The 14,692-nt window shown below is 40.7% G+C and overlaps 1 protein-coding gene across 1 annotated transcript; it reads left to right on the top strand.

The window, feature by feature from the left end:
• The first annotated feature begins 314 nt into the window (after window positions 1-314).
• krt8 (keratin 8) lies at window positions 315-6,159 on the top strand. Its single transcript, XM_041047858.1, has 8 exons — window positions 315-839; window positions 2,686-2,894; window positions 3,645-3,705; window positions 3,853-3,948; window positions 4,253-4,417; window positions 4,713-4,838; window positions 4,930-5,194; window positions 5,306-6,159. The coding sequence occupies exons 1-8, from the start codon at window positions 441-443 to the stop codon at window positions 5,524-5,526; spliced, it is 1,542 nt and encodes a 513-aa protein (XP_040903792.1). The 5' UTR covers window positions 315-440; the 3' UTR covers window positions 5,527-6,159.
• Window positions 6,160-14,692: the final 8,533 nt, after the last annotated feature.

Here is a 14,692-nt window from a genome sequence, read left to right on the forward strand (position 1 = left end):
TTTTTAATTTGACAAGACTTCCAGAATTTGAATCAGCTGTGGTGTGTCTGAAAACTTTCACCTAGACAGACACACACACATAGAGAGACAGAGAAGAGCTTATTAAAGCAAAGAAATATAACGGCTGACCGTCTCTAACAACACAGAGAAGCCTGTAGAAAGAGCAGGTAATGGTTTTGAGTGACTGGACAATGTGTCATAGAGGTGTAATGTTACAGCCCTGCCTCCCTCTATCTCACCCAGCCCTGCAGCCAATGGCAGCTCAGTCCAGACTCCTCCCACACCATCAGGCTTTAAAACTCCTCAGTAGTTTCTTCTCTGTCTATCCACTCTGGTCTCTCCCCTCTGCCTGCCTGCGTGCCTTGCCAACCGAGCCATTCGGTCTGACCATCCCAGACTCATTTCATTCAAAAGAAAAAAAAACTACTCCAGATTTCAGAATGACCACCTATAGGAGCAGCTCTTACAGTGTGAAGAGTTCTTCTGCCCCGCTGAGCTTCAGCAGCAGCTCCTATGCCGGACCAGGCAGTGTCACCTCCCGCAGGAGCTACAGTCTCAAGAGTTCCTATGGAGGAACCAACAGGGGCTTTGGAGGAGCTGGCATCACCAGCAGCTCTGCCTATGGCTTGAGCTCCAGCATGGGTGGTGCAAGTATGGGTATGGGCATGAGCTTCGGTGGTGGCATGGTCTCTCAGGCCCCCATCACCGCCGTGACTGTGAACAAGAGCCTGCTGGCCCCCCTGAACCTCGAGATTGACCCCACCATCCAAGCCGTCCGCACCCAGGAGAAGGAGCAGATCAAGAGCCTCAACAACCGCTTTGCTTCCTTCATTGACAAGGTAACAGAGGCAGATATATATATATGTGTGTGTGTGTGTGTGTGTCAGAAATTCTGGTTATACAGTCTTTGCCTTATTCTCCTCCTCAAACAGACAGAAATTGCTTTAGTTGGCTGGAAAGCTTTTGACAGTGTAGTCAAAACGTGTTTCAGTGCTGTGACATTGTTATGCAACATTTGATATAGAGGTGCATATGTTTGCCACATGTCCTGTAATGCTGATTTGCTCACTTTTGCTGTGTGGAAAGTTGATTTAAAGTTGATTTATTGCCCTCTCTGCTTTCGTCACCTCCCACAGAGGCAGTCATGGCAGCAGAGACTGAGTGTGCTCAAACTTTAGCATTATGCTCTTTATCTTTTGGCTCTGGCTGCCCTTTTATAGTGATGAAAAACAGACGTGCAGAAATGAGAGACTGAGAAAGACAAAGAGAGAGAGAGAAGGAGACAGGGAGAGAAAGCTAAGGGTGTGTCAGGGTAGAGCTCAGGGCTTGTGATACGAGTTACCTTGGGACTGGTCCCTCCCTTGGCTGGGGTGTGGCTCTTTCTACTGCCCTGGTGGCCCCCACCCCTCTCAAACACACACGTACAGTTAGTACTGAGAGCCATTGTTACCTCAATGACAATACCTTCTTCCACAGTGACACATTTTATAAGGAGTGTCCACTGGGTGTGTTAATTGTCCGACTTTTTATCATTCAGATTGGCATTAAAGTCCAGCTTTTATGCAATACTCAGGAGTGTTTCTGTCCTTTGAAGGCCCCAGCAGTGGGTTAATATTTAAAAAGGCCAGCTGGTTTCATGTTCTCGTCAGTGCCAGCTAACTGGCTACATATCAACTCTCCTTCTCGCGACACAATGATTAAAAGAAGATGAAGTGCATTTTGCATACTTACAGACAAAAAGATAAACCCTGTCCTCTGTTATCTCACGGTGGCAGTAAATATGGAGGAGTTTTATCATCCGTGTTTAATCCAGCTGAAATGAAGACCATTAGAGCTTCTTGGTTAGGTGTCACCTGTAGAGTGTAATGTGTCAGGGAGCAAAGTCCATTGTGTCACATATCTGCTTTCACTATCTCGCTTTTACTGGTCACTAATATGCAAACTCCCCACCTGTTCATTTCCTACCTTCACATCTCCCCTGCTCTTCTCTTCAGCTGCTAAATGGCCTTCACTTTCCCGCTCCACCTCCCCCATCACTTTCTGCTCTCCTCTCGTCCCTCATCACACTAATAACACAGTTAAATATTTACTTTGCTGCATCTGCCTGCAGATGTAACTTGGCTGCACCCCCTTTCTCTCCTGCTCTGCATTTGTGCTCATGGCTGCAGAAAAACAGGAAGACAAGGAAGGAGAAGGGTTAACTAGCTCTATTCCTCCATCTCGGGCTTTTTCCAACCTCGTCTTGTTCTCCCTCCCCTTTGCCTCCTGTCAGGATGCACGTATGTCATGACCTTCCTTTGGAAAACTATGGCCTGTCTGGAAACACTGCCTACAGTGGTTTACAGATCACCAAAGATAGATAAGAACAACGACTGTGGACGCTGAATGCCTAAGAGGCATGGCCAGGTTAATCCTGATCCTGTTTGTTAGGAAGTTGACTTGGAGGTGACATAGTTACATCACATTTTTAAAGTTAATTTCATAATACTTTGCAACTGATGACTAGGAATAAGTCTTCACATGAGTCACAGTAAACAAGCATGTAAGTCATTGATTCTTTACACAGGTTTTTTTGAATGGCTGCTTATTTAGTGAGGTTCAAGTCGTCCATTTCTTCACACATTCCTATATTCATTAAGTGATCTCTTTTTTTTTCTTCTTTCTGTGTCTTTCTCTGGCCATCAGGTTCGCTTCCTGGAGCAGCAGAACAAAATGCTGGAGACCAAGTGGAACCTGCTGCAGGGGCAGACCACCACCCGCTCCAACATCGACGCCATGTTTGAGGCCTACATCGGCAACCTGCGCAGACAGCTGGACAGCCTGGGCAACGACAAGATGAAGCTGGAGGCCGACCTGCACAACATGCAGGGCCTGGTGGAGGACTTCAAGAACAAGTGAGTGTGGAAGGGGGCAACCGGGGCTAAAAATGAGATCTTTTATGTTGCATCAGACCTGTTTTGTTCCATAAAGAGACATATGGATTCATATCTTTTGATTAGAATGCACTGGACGATTTTCAAAATGCATAAAAACTTCATTCAAAAATAAAATATAATTGGATTTTTTGACATCAGGACCAATGTAAACTTTTCAAGTTAGATTTGTGCTTCAAGACAAGCATTGCAGCCCACTGAGTTAATCTTTTTGTGGACTACTCCCTACATCTGTCCATTGTCTTGCATCACACAAACTCCAGGGAATTACAACACTGAGGAAGTATGTTCTGAACACCCATTACGTTACATATGACGAGATCTAAAACTCATTTTACAGAGTTGGCTGTCAGCAAAGCTGCCTATAGCTTTACACAGGAGGACCGTGGCACAATTGTGTGCGTTCTGACCCTCATGTCTCTAACACAGACGGGTACAATTGTGCCACACACAGTTATCCACAGACAAATGGAGCATATGGGCTGAGGAGCTCCTGAGGGAAAACTATCATTAACACCTCTCAGTCTTGGCCCTGAGTCAACAGACACATGTCCCGCAGGAGTTCAAAAGTTAGGGATGGACTACTTGTGCCTCCTAGTGTTACATCAGTGTATTAACTCTCAGAACTGAACAGGAGCACAAGATGGGATTTTACTGAATATTCAAAATCTGATCATAAAATGTGTTTTCTTTTTTTTTTTCCCCTCCCAGATATGAAGATGAGATCAACAAGCGCACAGAGTGTGAGAATGACTTTGTCCTCATCAAGAAGGTCAGCACCACAATTTACTCAGCTTTAAATTTAATACCCTAAATGCATTTTCTTTCAGCATTTTGATATTTTTCTTTCACTGAAGATGAAAATGCAAATCAGTTCTTTGTGGTGTCCCGTTCTAACAAACACTTCTCTTGGTTCCAGGATGTCGATGAGGCCTACATGAATAAGGTTGAGCTGGAGGCCAAACTTGAGAGTCTGACAGATGAGATCAACTTCCTCAGGTCGATCTATGAGGAGGTACGGCTCAGAATCAGCTGGGTGGTGCTGTTTGTTTCTTACTTTCCCTCCTGGCTTTAAAACTGTCAGCCTCCAAACTTCTTGCTGCTTTCATCAGCATTATTTGTGATTTATCTATCCGATCATGGCATACTGATGATGTTTGTGGTATCATTTTGGAATAGATCTCTCCTGCATTTGTGGTTTTTTTCAGCATCTGTTTCACATCTTGACTCAATCTCTTGCACCATGTTTGGAAGTACATTAACTGGATGGGTTTCCTCAGTGAGGTGGGAGTGACTAATTATCTTTTTAACTTTTTCAGGAACTGCGTGAGCTCCAGAGCCAGATCAAGGACACTTCAGTCATTGTGGAGATGGACAACAGCCGCCACCTGGACATGGACGCCATTGTGGCTGAAGTCAAGGCACAGTATGAGGACATCGCTAACCGCAGCCGCGCTGAAGCAGAGACATGGTACAAGACCAAGGTAAAGGATGAGGCTTCCAAATTTTTCTTATGTTTAGGGTTTTTGCCATATATATATATATGTATATATATATATATATATATATATATATATATATATATATATATATATATATATATATATATATATATATATATATATATATATATATACATATACATATATATATCATTACATCATTTTTTTTCATAAGAAAAGAGGAAATATGGTGTGTGAAAACATTTTTCACCTCAGTAAAAACTCTGTCAAGAGGCGTCAAAGTTTGTAATATCCTGTTTTGCTGATGTTCATTTAGTTTGAGGAGATGCAGACATCCGCCAGCAGATATGGAGATGACCTGAGGGCTACTAGGACAGAGATTGCAGACCTCAACCGCATGATCCAGAGACTGACATCAGAGATTGATGCCGTCAAGGGACAGGTATGAAAAAAAGGGTTTTGATGCAATGGCATTTTGAGTCATCGTATTATAGTTTACATCGTTGTCTAATTTTTAAAAAATCTTTTCCCAGCGTGCCAACCTGGAGGCCCAGATCGCTGAGGCTGAGGAGCGCGGTGAAATGGCAGTGAAGGACGCCAAGGCCCGCATCAGGGACCTGGAAGACGCCCTGCAGAGAGCCAAACAGGACATGGCCCGCCAGATCAGAGAATACCAGGACCTGATGAACGTCAAGCTGGCTCTGGACATTGAGATCGCCACCTACAGGAAACTGCTGGAGGGAGAAGAGGACAGGCTGGCAAATGGCATCAAGGCTATCAACATCTCCCAACAGAGCAGTAAGGCACCTTTGTTGACATAGTTTAAATAAGTTCAGTTCTAATTTGTTAATTTTAAGTTTTGATTCTGCACATTTTAAAGTTATTCTCCAACCTCCCTTCTCTCAACAGCAAGCTACAGTGGTTTCCCCATGGACAGCATGAAGAGCAGCTACTCCAGCAGCTACTCCAGTGGTTTTAGCAGTGGATATGGCAGCGGTGTGGGCGGCTTCAGCGGCGGCAGTGCCGGCGGATACAGCACCACCCAGAGCAAGAAGAATGTCGTTATCAAAATGATTGAGACCAAGGACGGCAGAGTGGTGTCCGAGTCCTCTGAGGTCATTGAGGATTGAGCTGTCTACTTTAGAGGTGTAGCTACTTGTCTGCTATGATCTCCTCTGCCTCTCTGGTAGTTTTTTTTACTCACAGTTCACCCCCTGCCCAAACTATCATAATAAACAACTCTGAAGTTAAAATGCTTGCCAGCCACTCTCCAGTAGAACCGAAACATGTTTTTCATGAAGCAATAAATGAACACTACCAAAGCTCTGAAAGGGACCAAAGAATTTATGATCTGATGTCTGATGTCTAACTGTCTGTACAAAAAAAAAAAAGTTTTGTTTTAGAAAGTGAGATTTAAAAAAAAAAAAAAAAAATGGGCAAATTGCAACTATAAAAATAAACACTTCTTTGAAATCTATGCAACAGCTATTTCATACAGGAAGGGTTGTCACCTTCCAAACGGTGTTGCATCAAATGGAAAGTGCCGTTGTCAAAGGAATGTGAATGTACTGAAACAGTGCTTCAGTGTTGTTGGTCAACTAATGTCTTAAAATTGCCTGCTGCAGTAGGTAGTGCATGTCTTCCCTGTGTGAGTCCTGTAACTGAAAACTGTTCGACCCCTTAGGAGGCTGCCCACATCATACTGTTGTCCTGAGGTGCTGTTTTTGCTACCAAACAAAATAAAAATGTGTTTACTGAAAAAAGTGATGTTTGGACCTGAAAAATGACATCTGTCAAATGTGGTTTCTTGTGTGGAGATTGACCAAAACAGTATAAAATGATAAAATAAATAACACTTCACTGGACGTGTTTGTACAGTGAAGTGTTAATCCATTGCTCTCTAAACATACAGTTCCCCTGCTGTGTTGGTGGCCCTGCAGTCAGCTAAGAAATGTCAGCAAGGGTTAGATGTGGTTTGATTATTTATTTATTTATTTTCGTGCATTTTATTTCTGGATTTTAAGACTGAGCATGCGACGTCAGTAACCCCTTTTCACCTCAGACATTTTGACTCGTCCTCGCAGGAAGTGAAGCACAGGTGAAACAAATTAGGGTTAACATCAGCCGCGCTCCGTTTAGTTGTCACAGTGAGCCGTAGCGTTCAGCGAGCATGGACGCTGCGAGGCATTGGGAGCTTGCAAATAGAAATGGAATGCGGCCATGATCATTACTTTTGTTTAGTTACACCTGTGCTCGTCCTGCAGTGACACTGTTTAGTGTGTATTACAGACGCCTCACGCTACCCAGGTTTACGTAGTAAGGATAACGCCACGTGCCAAACACAAGTACACACACACAGTTTGTGTTCAGCGTGAATTTCAGACTCAACAGAAACCCTGGTCTGCTAAACCTGACTGAAGGCAAGACCTCGACGACGAAACCGTTTTCGGGAAGCATCGGTCGGTGAGTTTTTTAACCGCAGAATGGCATCAGTACTGTTTTTGTTGCTTGCACATATTGTACTTTTACAGCGGTAGGTGCAGACATGCAAGGTTAAGAATCAGTGAAACATTTTTTTTCCTGGCCACTGTGGCGCAGCTGCACAAGATGGAAACAGCCTGCTTGTTAAGATGAATGTGTAAAGCAAACAAACCTTTTTTACCTTAGCTAACATGGAGAAACATTAGTATTTATTTTGAGTTATGTTATTGTTCACATGTTAAAATCCAGTATTCATTGTCCTTTGAGCTTTGTTTTGCTCTGTACCAGCTCCTGAGGGAAGTACCTGTCTCTTTAGCTGGTTAACCTTGTCTGCCTTCAGGTCACTTTGCAGGGCTTTTTCACTTAAATCAGCTTTCAACTTCTGTATCTTAATTATTTCATTGCCAATAAAATATAGCCAGATAGCTTGAAATGTTGGTCCATCATTACAACTACTGGAATGATAAAATTACGCAAAAGGTAGTCGGATTTAAAAGGGTTATTTATTACTAAAGTGCTTTATAATTACTTATAAAAATTGATTTGGGAGGAAGAAGTCAGCAGTGTATGTGTATACAGCATTTAGGTTTAATGACAATAAACAAACACGTAGACAGAGGTGAGAGTGAAAGGAGAAAATGTTTATATATCCTATATATATATATATATATATATATATATATATATATATATATATATATGCATATTATTTATTTGGCAAATAAACTGAAACAACTAAATAGTCCTTTTTCACACATAATAACCAAAAAACAAATAATATTTTGTGTGGCCTCCTGTGGCCTTGATAACAGCTTGCATTCTTGCTGGCATTGTTTTTATGTACCTTTTGACCGTCTCTTTTGTTATTGAGTTTCTAGCTGTTCCCACAGACTTGCTTTAGATTAAACTTTTGTGCGATCAATCTTTGAACCTACTAAATCCCAAATTCGTTCAATAGGATTCAAATCCGGACTTTGACTTGGCCAGTCCATCAGTTCCAGTACTCCAGGTTCCTTTTTCTTGGTCAAATAGTCTCTGCACAGCTTTGAAGTATGCTTGGGGTTATTGTCTTGTTGGTATATGAACCCACGACCAATCAGATTCAGTCAAGAAGGGATTCCGTGATGCACTAAGATGTTGTGCTTATCAGCTATCAGTCTTTCCCCCAGTCGTCTGCTTATGGTCATTCTGGAGACTTTCTCAGACTCTGATCTAGAAGCATTCATCTCTGCCTGAAGATCAGCGGTGGTCTTCCCTCTGTCTCTAGTACTGAAAATCTGGAGGTGTCTGACATCTGCATCATTTAACTTTTGTTTCCTGCCTCTCCCTTGGCGCATTTTGTAAATACCAGGCTCGACAATTCAATTCTCAATTCATTTCAATTTTAATTCAGTTCAGTTAACTGCAAAGCATCATGAAGTACTTTAACGTGGACTCTTTCATTTTCAGTGAGCTCTCAGCGTTTTACCATTTTGAGCAGAAATGAAGAATTTCAAACTGAATTCACCTTTTTATACCTGAATTTGAGCCGGCTCACTGGGCTTTTCTTAGAAGTCAGAAATTAATCAAGCAAAACATTCAACCACTAAAACAAGTAAATAACTATAATTTGACATCTTAATCAAAAAAATAATAATGTGCTTTACTATTTTTACTGTGTTTTTGTAAAACAGTAAATTTGAAAATTCATGCATAACAATAACAATTATATTTTTGCATTAAAAATATCATTTTGGTTAAAGAGCTTCTACATACCAGTGTATTAATCATTACAGAAGCATAAAAAATTATTTTGGTAATTACCAGTGATGTTAATTTAGGGCAGCTTTGGCATAAACCTTACATTGGGTGGTGGTCTAATAATTTAATTTAAATAAAATAAATATGTTAAGCACTGTGAGTGTGTGTGTGTATATGGGTGTGGGTATATATTTGAAACGTTCAATCGTTTCCCACCAGGGGGCAGTATCTCACCTCTTGAACTGAGTATGTCACCCTGCAGAGCCCAGGATGTCATTTTACAGGAGCACTGAGAGTTGATGCTGACCACACCCTCTGTGTGTGTGTGTGTGTGTGTGTGTGTGTGTGTGTGTGTGTGTGTGTGTGTGTGTGTGTGTGTGTGTGTGTGTGTGTGTGTGTGTGTGTGTGTGTGTGTGTGTGTGTGTGAGATCCATAACTGGATCAGGGCATTTTCCTGTTGTGCTCAGCAGGACAGCAGTAATGAGTAATGAGTTGTGAGTACAAATTGTGTTTGTTTGTGTGTATGCGTGCCAGTGTGTTTGCTTATATGGCAGACTGACTAACAATGCAGCATATCAGAGAGTCCTTATCTGCAGCTGAAACAGTGTACAAATGAATAAAAAGAAACCTTGTCTCACATCAGTTGTCCAGTAGTCTACAAATTTAATAAAAAAAAAATTGTCCTTTAATGGAGAGTGCTCAGGAGCAGTTATGTCCAGCATTTCAGCGTGTAGCAACCTGAACAGGCAACCATTTCATGCTTTTGCACAAGGAGGCGCTATTGTGTTGTTAGGCTCACCAACACTCTGGATAACACAACCTTTTTCATCTTGTATTAAAGACCCATTTACAGTTTGGTGCATTGTTTGATTTAGTACTGTTAGAGAAATTTGATTAGTGCTTATAGTAATATACTGTATAGCTCTTTGCTGCTGTTTGAAGATGTGCATCAGAAATTGTGAGAATAATTGAAAGACAGTCTCCTACATCTCTGAAAGTCTGACTAAAGGTATATCTTGTTAAAATTGAACATTTTGCAGGGAGCATCTTTCAGAGTGTGCGCTGCGCTTTATGAAGTGTGCATCAGTTTCAGCAGTTCCACCCAATGTGTTATTCTCTCATGCCATGAAGGTCTGATTCATGATCATTTACGGGCATGCAGAGTGGGCATGGTAGAAAAAGGGAGGAGAAAGTGTTAGTCGTTTGTCTTTCTTTTGTGCGTAAAACTTGACTCATGCTGATCTGTGGACATGCACAGATGAGCAGATATTTGGACGGCAATAAAACACAGCACTTACTCACTAGGAGACTATGCTGTAAACAAGAATGCACTGATAATTGAAAGAGACGCTCAGATACAAAAACATAAAAATAAAATCAAGTGAAGTATAAATAAATCAGAAAATAATGCTGGCGCTGGCCTGGTTTTGTTTCCTTCTCACCACTTAGCATTTGTTTCATGCGCAGGAGAAATGCATGATGTGAAGCTGAGATTTATCTAACCTCAGATGGTTGTGTCCCTTCACGTGGTTTGTTTGAGCCTGCACTGTGCTGAGCTCCTCAGAGTGCACTTGTTTTGTCAATGAAAAGCCTTGAACCAAACAAGTTGCATCCCTCATTACAAGTAAATCTACACAGCACTGGTAAATACTCTTTAAGTGGCATTGACAGTGTGTGTGTGTGTGTGTATGGTGCTTATGTGTAATATATAGTTTATTTTTTGATAATCTAATTTCCAAAGAAGTACCATAAAGACAAACCAAACGGCCACATCCTGTTATTTCTTAACTACACTGCTACAGTGCACAGTTGAAGGCATTAAGTTGAATGTTGAATAATGATCAGGGTGAGGCCTGTGGGTTGCCTGATTAAAACTGCTTGTGTCTTTCGTGCTGTGTGGTTTCTTTCAGGTCGTGCAGTAGAACAACTTGTATATTATATCAAGGCCTTTCTGTCTCTCTGCTCATTTCAGAGCACAAGTATTTCCCACGCATTTCAATGGTGCTGGGGATCCTAATGCTCAAATATGGATGAAAAGCAAACAGCAGAAACAACAAGTTTTATTCACTTTACATACTGTTATGATAGTAGATGACAGGTGTTATTTTATGCAGTCCAACAACTATTTAACTTTCACTCCTTGTATTGCATTGGGAGATTTGTGAGTCCCTTTTTTTTTTTTTTTTTGGCCTATAGCAGTAAAACCAGTAATACCACAGTGTAAAAATACTCCACCAGAAGTACAAGTCCTGCATTCAAAAAGATTCTGTTTGGATCAAAAATAAAAGTGTGTTTTGCTGTATGCAGTGTAGTATTGAAATATTACTACTCATTATTAACATGCACACAGAATTTCAATGCTGTAGTTAAGACGGAGATAATCTAACCACTTTATATTTTTGGCCAGGGTTGGATTATCAGCTGGGCCTCAGTTGTCCCTGCAGCCCCAGGTTCACAGTTTATCTTACATCAGTTCTTAGGATGAAATTTGATCAGTTTGTAACCTGTATTATTATTATTATTATCTTTCTAGCCCTGTCTTGTAGATGGGCTCTGTGTCAAAATGTAGTTTTGAGACTTAATTTTAGTTTACACTGTGCTCGCATGGGGCCAGGATGGGCTGCAGCATGGGAGCACTAGTTGGTCCTTGAGCCTTGGGAATATGTCTAAGGAAGGAGGGGCATTTTAACTAAAAACACTACATCACATCAATTTAGATCATATGTTTTAAATGCAAAGTAATTATTATAATTATTAATTATTATTTAGATGTCAGATAAATGTAATGGAGTAAAAAGTACAATAGTACCCTCTGAAATGTAGTGGAGTGGGAGTAAAGTAACGTTAAATGTGTAACGTTAAAAGTACAACAATCCTAACATTGTTCTTAAGTACTGTACTTGAGTAAACAGATGTAGGTACTTTGCACCGCTGGCCTACAAGTACTTGTAGTTAAGCACTACACTTGTAAGACTACCTCTAACTTCTCCCCGTCAGTAGACTGCAGTCTGTCTTTAAAAAGTAGTTTTAAGATAAACTTTATCTTAATCCTCATCAGTGGCAGCTGGAATTCTTCACGAGGTCTGTTACATAATAATCTCTCCAGGGCTATTTTTTGTCCTCTCCTCCAGTACATCCTTGGATTGGCTCCAGCTCTCCTGTGACCCCGATTCCAAATAAATGAGTATTTAAAAGAAAAAAAAAATAGATAGATAGATGGATTAATATGCAAATCATACCATTTGCCAATGAAAAGCTTTAGAAGCTCTGAGGGAATTTTCAGGTGTGTGAGGGCACAGAGCAGTAAATATCTCTGTACTTTCAGGGTCATGTTTTAATCAGACTCACCCAACACAGTTAGTACAGCTTATGCTTTTTTTCTGATTGGTGCCTGAAGGCAAGGCATGTTTTTACCACTACCAGCAGAAAGCAGGTTCAGGCAAGGCAGCAGCATAATTCACTAAGTTTGAAACAAGCCAGATTTGACTCCCAGTGGAAAAAAAAAAGGAAAGTGGCTCTTAAAGGGGATACAGATAGATTTAGCTCTTGTCAGGGCCTGTCTTTGTGCAAAGACTCTTGGTACTGTAGGGAGTGGTACGGGAACCAAAAGAGGATCAAACACTGATAGAAAAAGTTATCAGTGAAAATCCCAGTTGATCAGGTAATAGCAGTGAATAGTACAAATTCAACTTTAGCCAGTTTTTATAGTGTTTATGGTGCTCCTTTTCCAGTCAGAGAGGAGAAATCTAATGCAAAATAGTCTGAGCATGTAGTGTTGGCGTTTGCTTGTAGGTGTGTGTATGGGTGTGGAAGGGCATGGAGACAAAAATCAGAGATAAGAGATGCAGAATCAAAGCCCCATGAATGTGTAGGAAAGTACGGCAAGTCAGACAGGTTGTGTGGAGACAAACGCTACAAAGGACTCAAAATGCTGAAAGCATGTCTGCTTTACAGCCTCAGTGGACATCTCAAACATCCATTCAGGTGAAAAGAATTCTCACTTTGTTTTATTTGTCACAGTTATTGACTTGCAACTGATGCAACATCATTTTAATGTAACTGAAAGTGGTTACCTTTTTTTTTTTTTTTTTTTTAACTTGAGGCAAGATCATACTACATGTAAAAGTGTATATATACATAAAAAAAGAAAACAAGCCATGCAATGGAATGCATTAAAAGAGAAAGCTAAGCAAGTGAGAAATGATAAACTTCATGCACCCTTACCTCCTGTCTGATGGGAGTTACCTGCAGACACTGGATGAAAGTAATCAGTGGCTTTTGTTTTTACCCATGTTGTTTTTCTGGTGTTGTGAAACAGCAGAACTGAGACTGCTCCTTTATTGCTGTGTGTACCCTTTGATCGGGCCGGGCCTTATCTGTGACACTCTTTAAATCACAGTTCTGTGCAAGAAAATAGGGACCTTATGACAAGCTGCCAAAGAAATGAGTGGCTGATAAGCTTTACTGACTGTAAGATGGTGTTTAGTTACCATGGGACGGATTGGAAGAAGAAGGAGGCTCAGCATATTTAAAAATAATCAACTTTATAAATGTCACTAATTGTCCACACTGTAGTTCAATTCATCACCGGTTGATGGTGATTATTATTTTTATTTATTTTTATTTTATTTTATTTTTTTGTGCCGCTTCAGATTTATATTTGAGTTTCCAAATTCCATCAAATTGTATAAAATGAATACAGAGCAGCATTCTCCATTTCGTGCAGCTATGCCAAGCAAAAATATTGGGTTTAAATGTTTCATTCAATATAAACCTAATAATTAGCGTCAGCTTTACAGTATATAGACAAAGGATAACTGACAGCAGACAGACCAGGGCAGCTCACGCAGTAAAAGTGACTCCAGAGCTATGCGGTTAATTGCTCTTTACCTGTGGGTAAATCTTGCTGACCTTTTAGAATATATGAGAGGTGGAATGAGTGGAACAAGTTATGAAAGGAGGGGAAAGGGAGAGAGTGAAACATCCAATGCACTCAGTTCAGGTATACTCAGGGGTGTGGTTTTACCTTGTGGTGGTTGTCATTCTTTTCTGACAAAAGCTGGCCCATTAGTTGCCCCAGGAAACCAAGCCTTGACTCAGACGTGGGGTGGTGACAGCAGAAATCAGAACTGACCATAAATCAATCAACCACCACCGTTCGAGGAAAAATGGCAGGGTAGATGCCAAAGTGAAAGATGATATGCTGAGATGACAACTCATACAAAAGAGTGAGTTAAAGTGCGTATGGATGGACATGTGCTGTGTCCTTCATTCAGAGGAAAGTGGGGAAGCTTGTTCACTAGGATAATTCATACTAAAATGATTAAGCATGGGAAACGAAGAAATAATTAGTATAGAGTATCGTAGGTGCAGACTGCAGGGTGAGTTCCTGGGAGGGGTTGGGGAGGCTGAGCTGTTTGTGGGTGTGTTGTAACATCCCACCTTGGCTAAGAAAGCACTCTCAGCAGTTAGTGTCTGCACTGTTTCTTTCATCTTTATTTCTGAACCGAACCGTTTGCCAACATCAGCAAACAGAAGGATGAAGAGACGCATAAACAATGCGTCAACATGAATTCACTTCATTAACAGCTAGTGAGTGATCACTCTATAAAAGTGGACTTCTGTTCAACGTTTGTGCAGTTGTCTCTTATGCAACCTGCAAAATACGTCTTCAGGAGGGTACTTTACACACAGCATGATATACATATTCCACCTGCAACTTACAGGAATTTTTTTTCTTTTTTTTTTCCAAAGTTGAAAAGTGTTTGTGGCCCTACTTCTGCTGTTCTGAAATTACGACACTGGCAATGAAAAGATCTATTATTTGCTGTAAGTAGTTTAAATGAACCGATGTTGTAGTAATTTGTGTTTTGCTGCTGAAATTACACAATTTGGCCTTGCAGGTTCTTGCATAATATTCAATGCAGTAGCAGGAAATCATCTTTTTCTCCTTGTGAGTGACAGCTAGAGAGTGTACAATAAAACCAGTGCAATCTTTTAAACGATGAACAACAACAAAAATAACTGACATGTTTGTTTTTTTTTTTTAGCAGTGTCAAACAAGTGTTTCAAAAT

This window comes from Toxotes jaculatrix, chromosome 2, assembly GCF_017976425.1.
Source record: "Toxotes jaculatrix isolate fToxJac2 chromosome 2, fToxJac2.pri, whole genome shotgun sequence".
Lineage (NCBI taxonomy): Eukaryota > Metazoa > Chordata > Actinopteri > Toxotidae > Toxotes > Toxotes jaculatrix.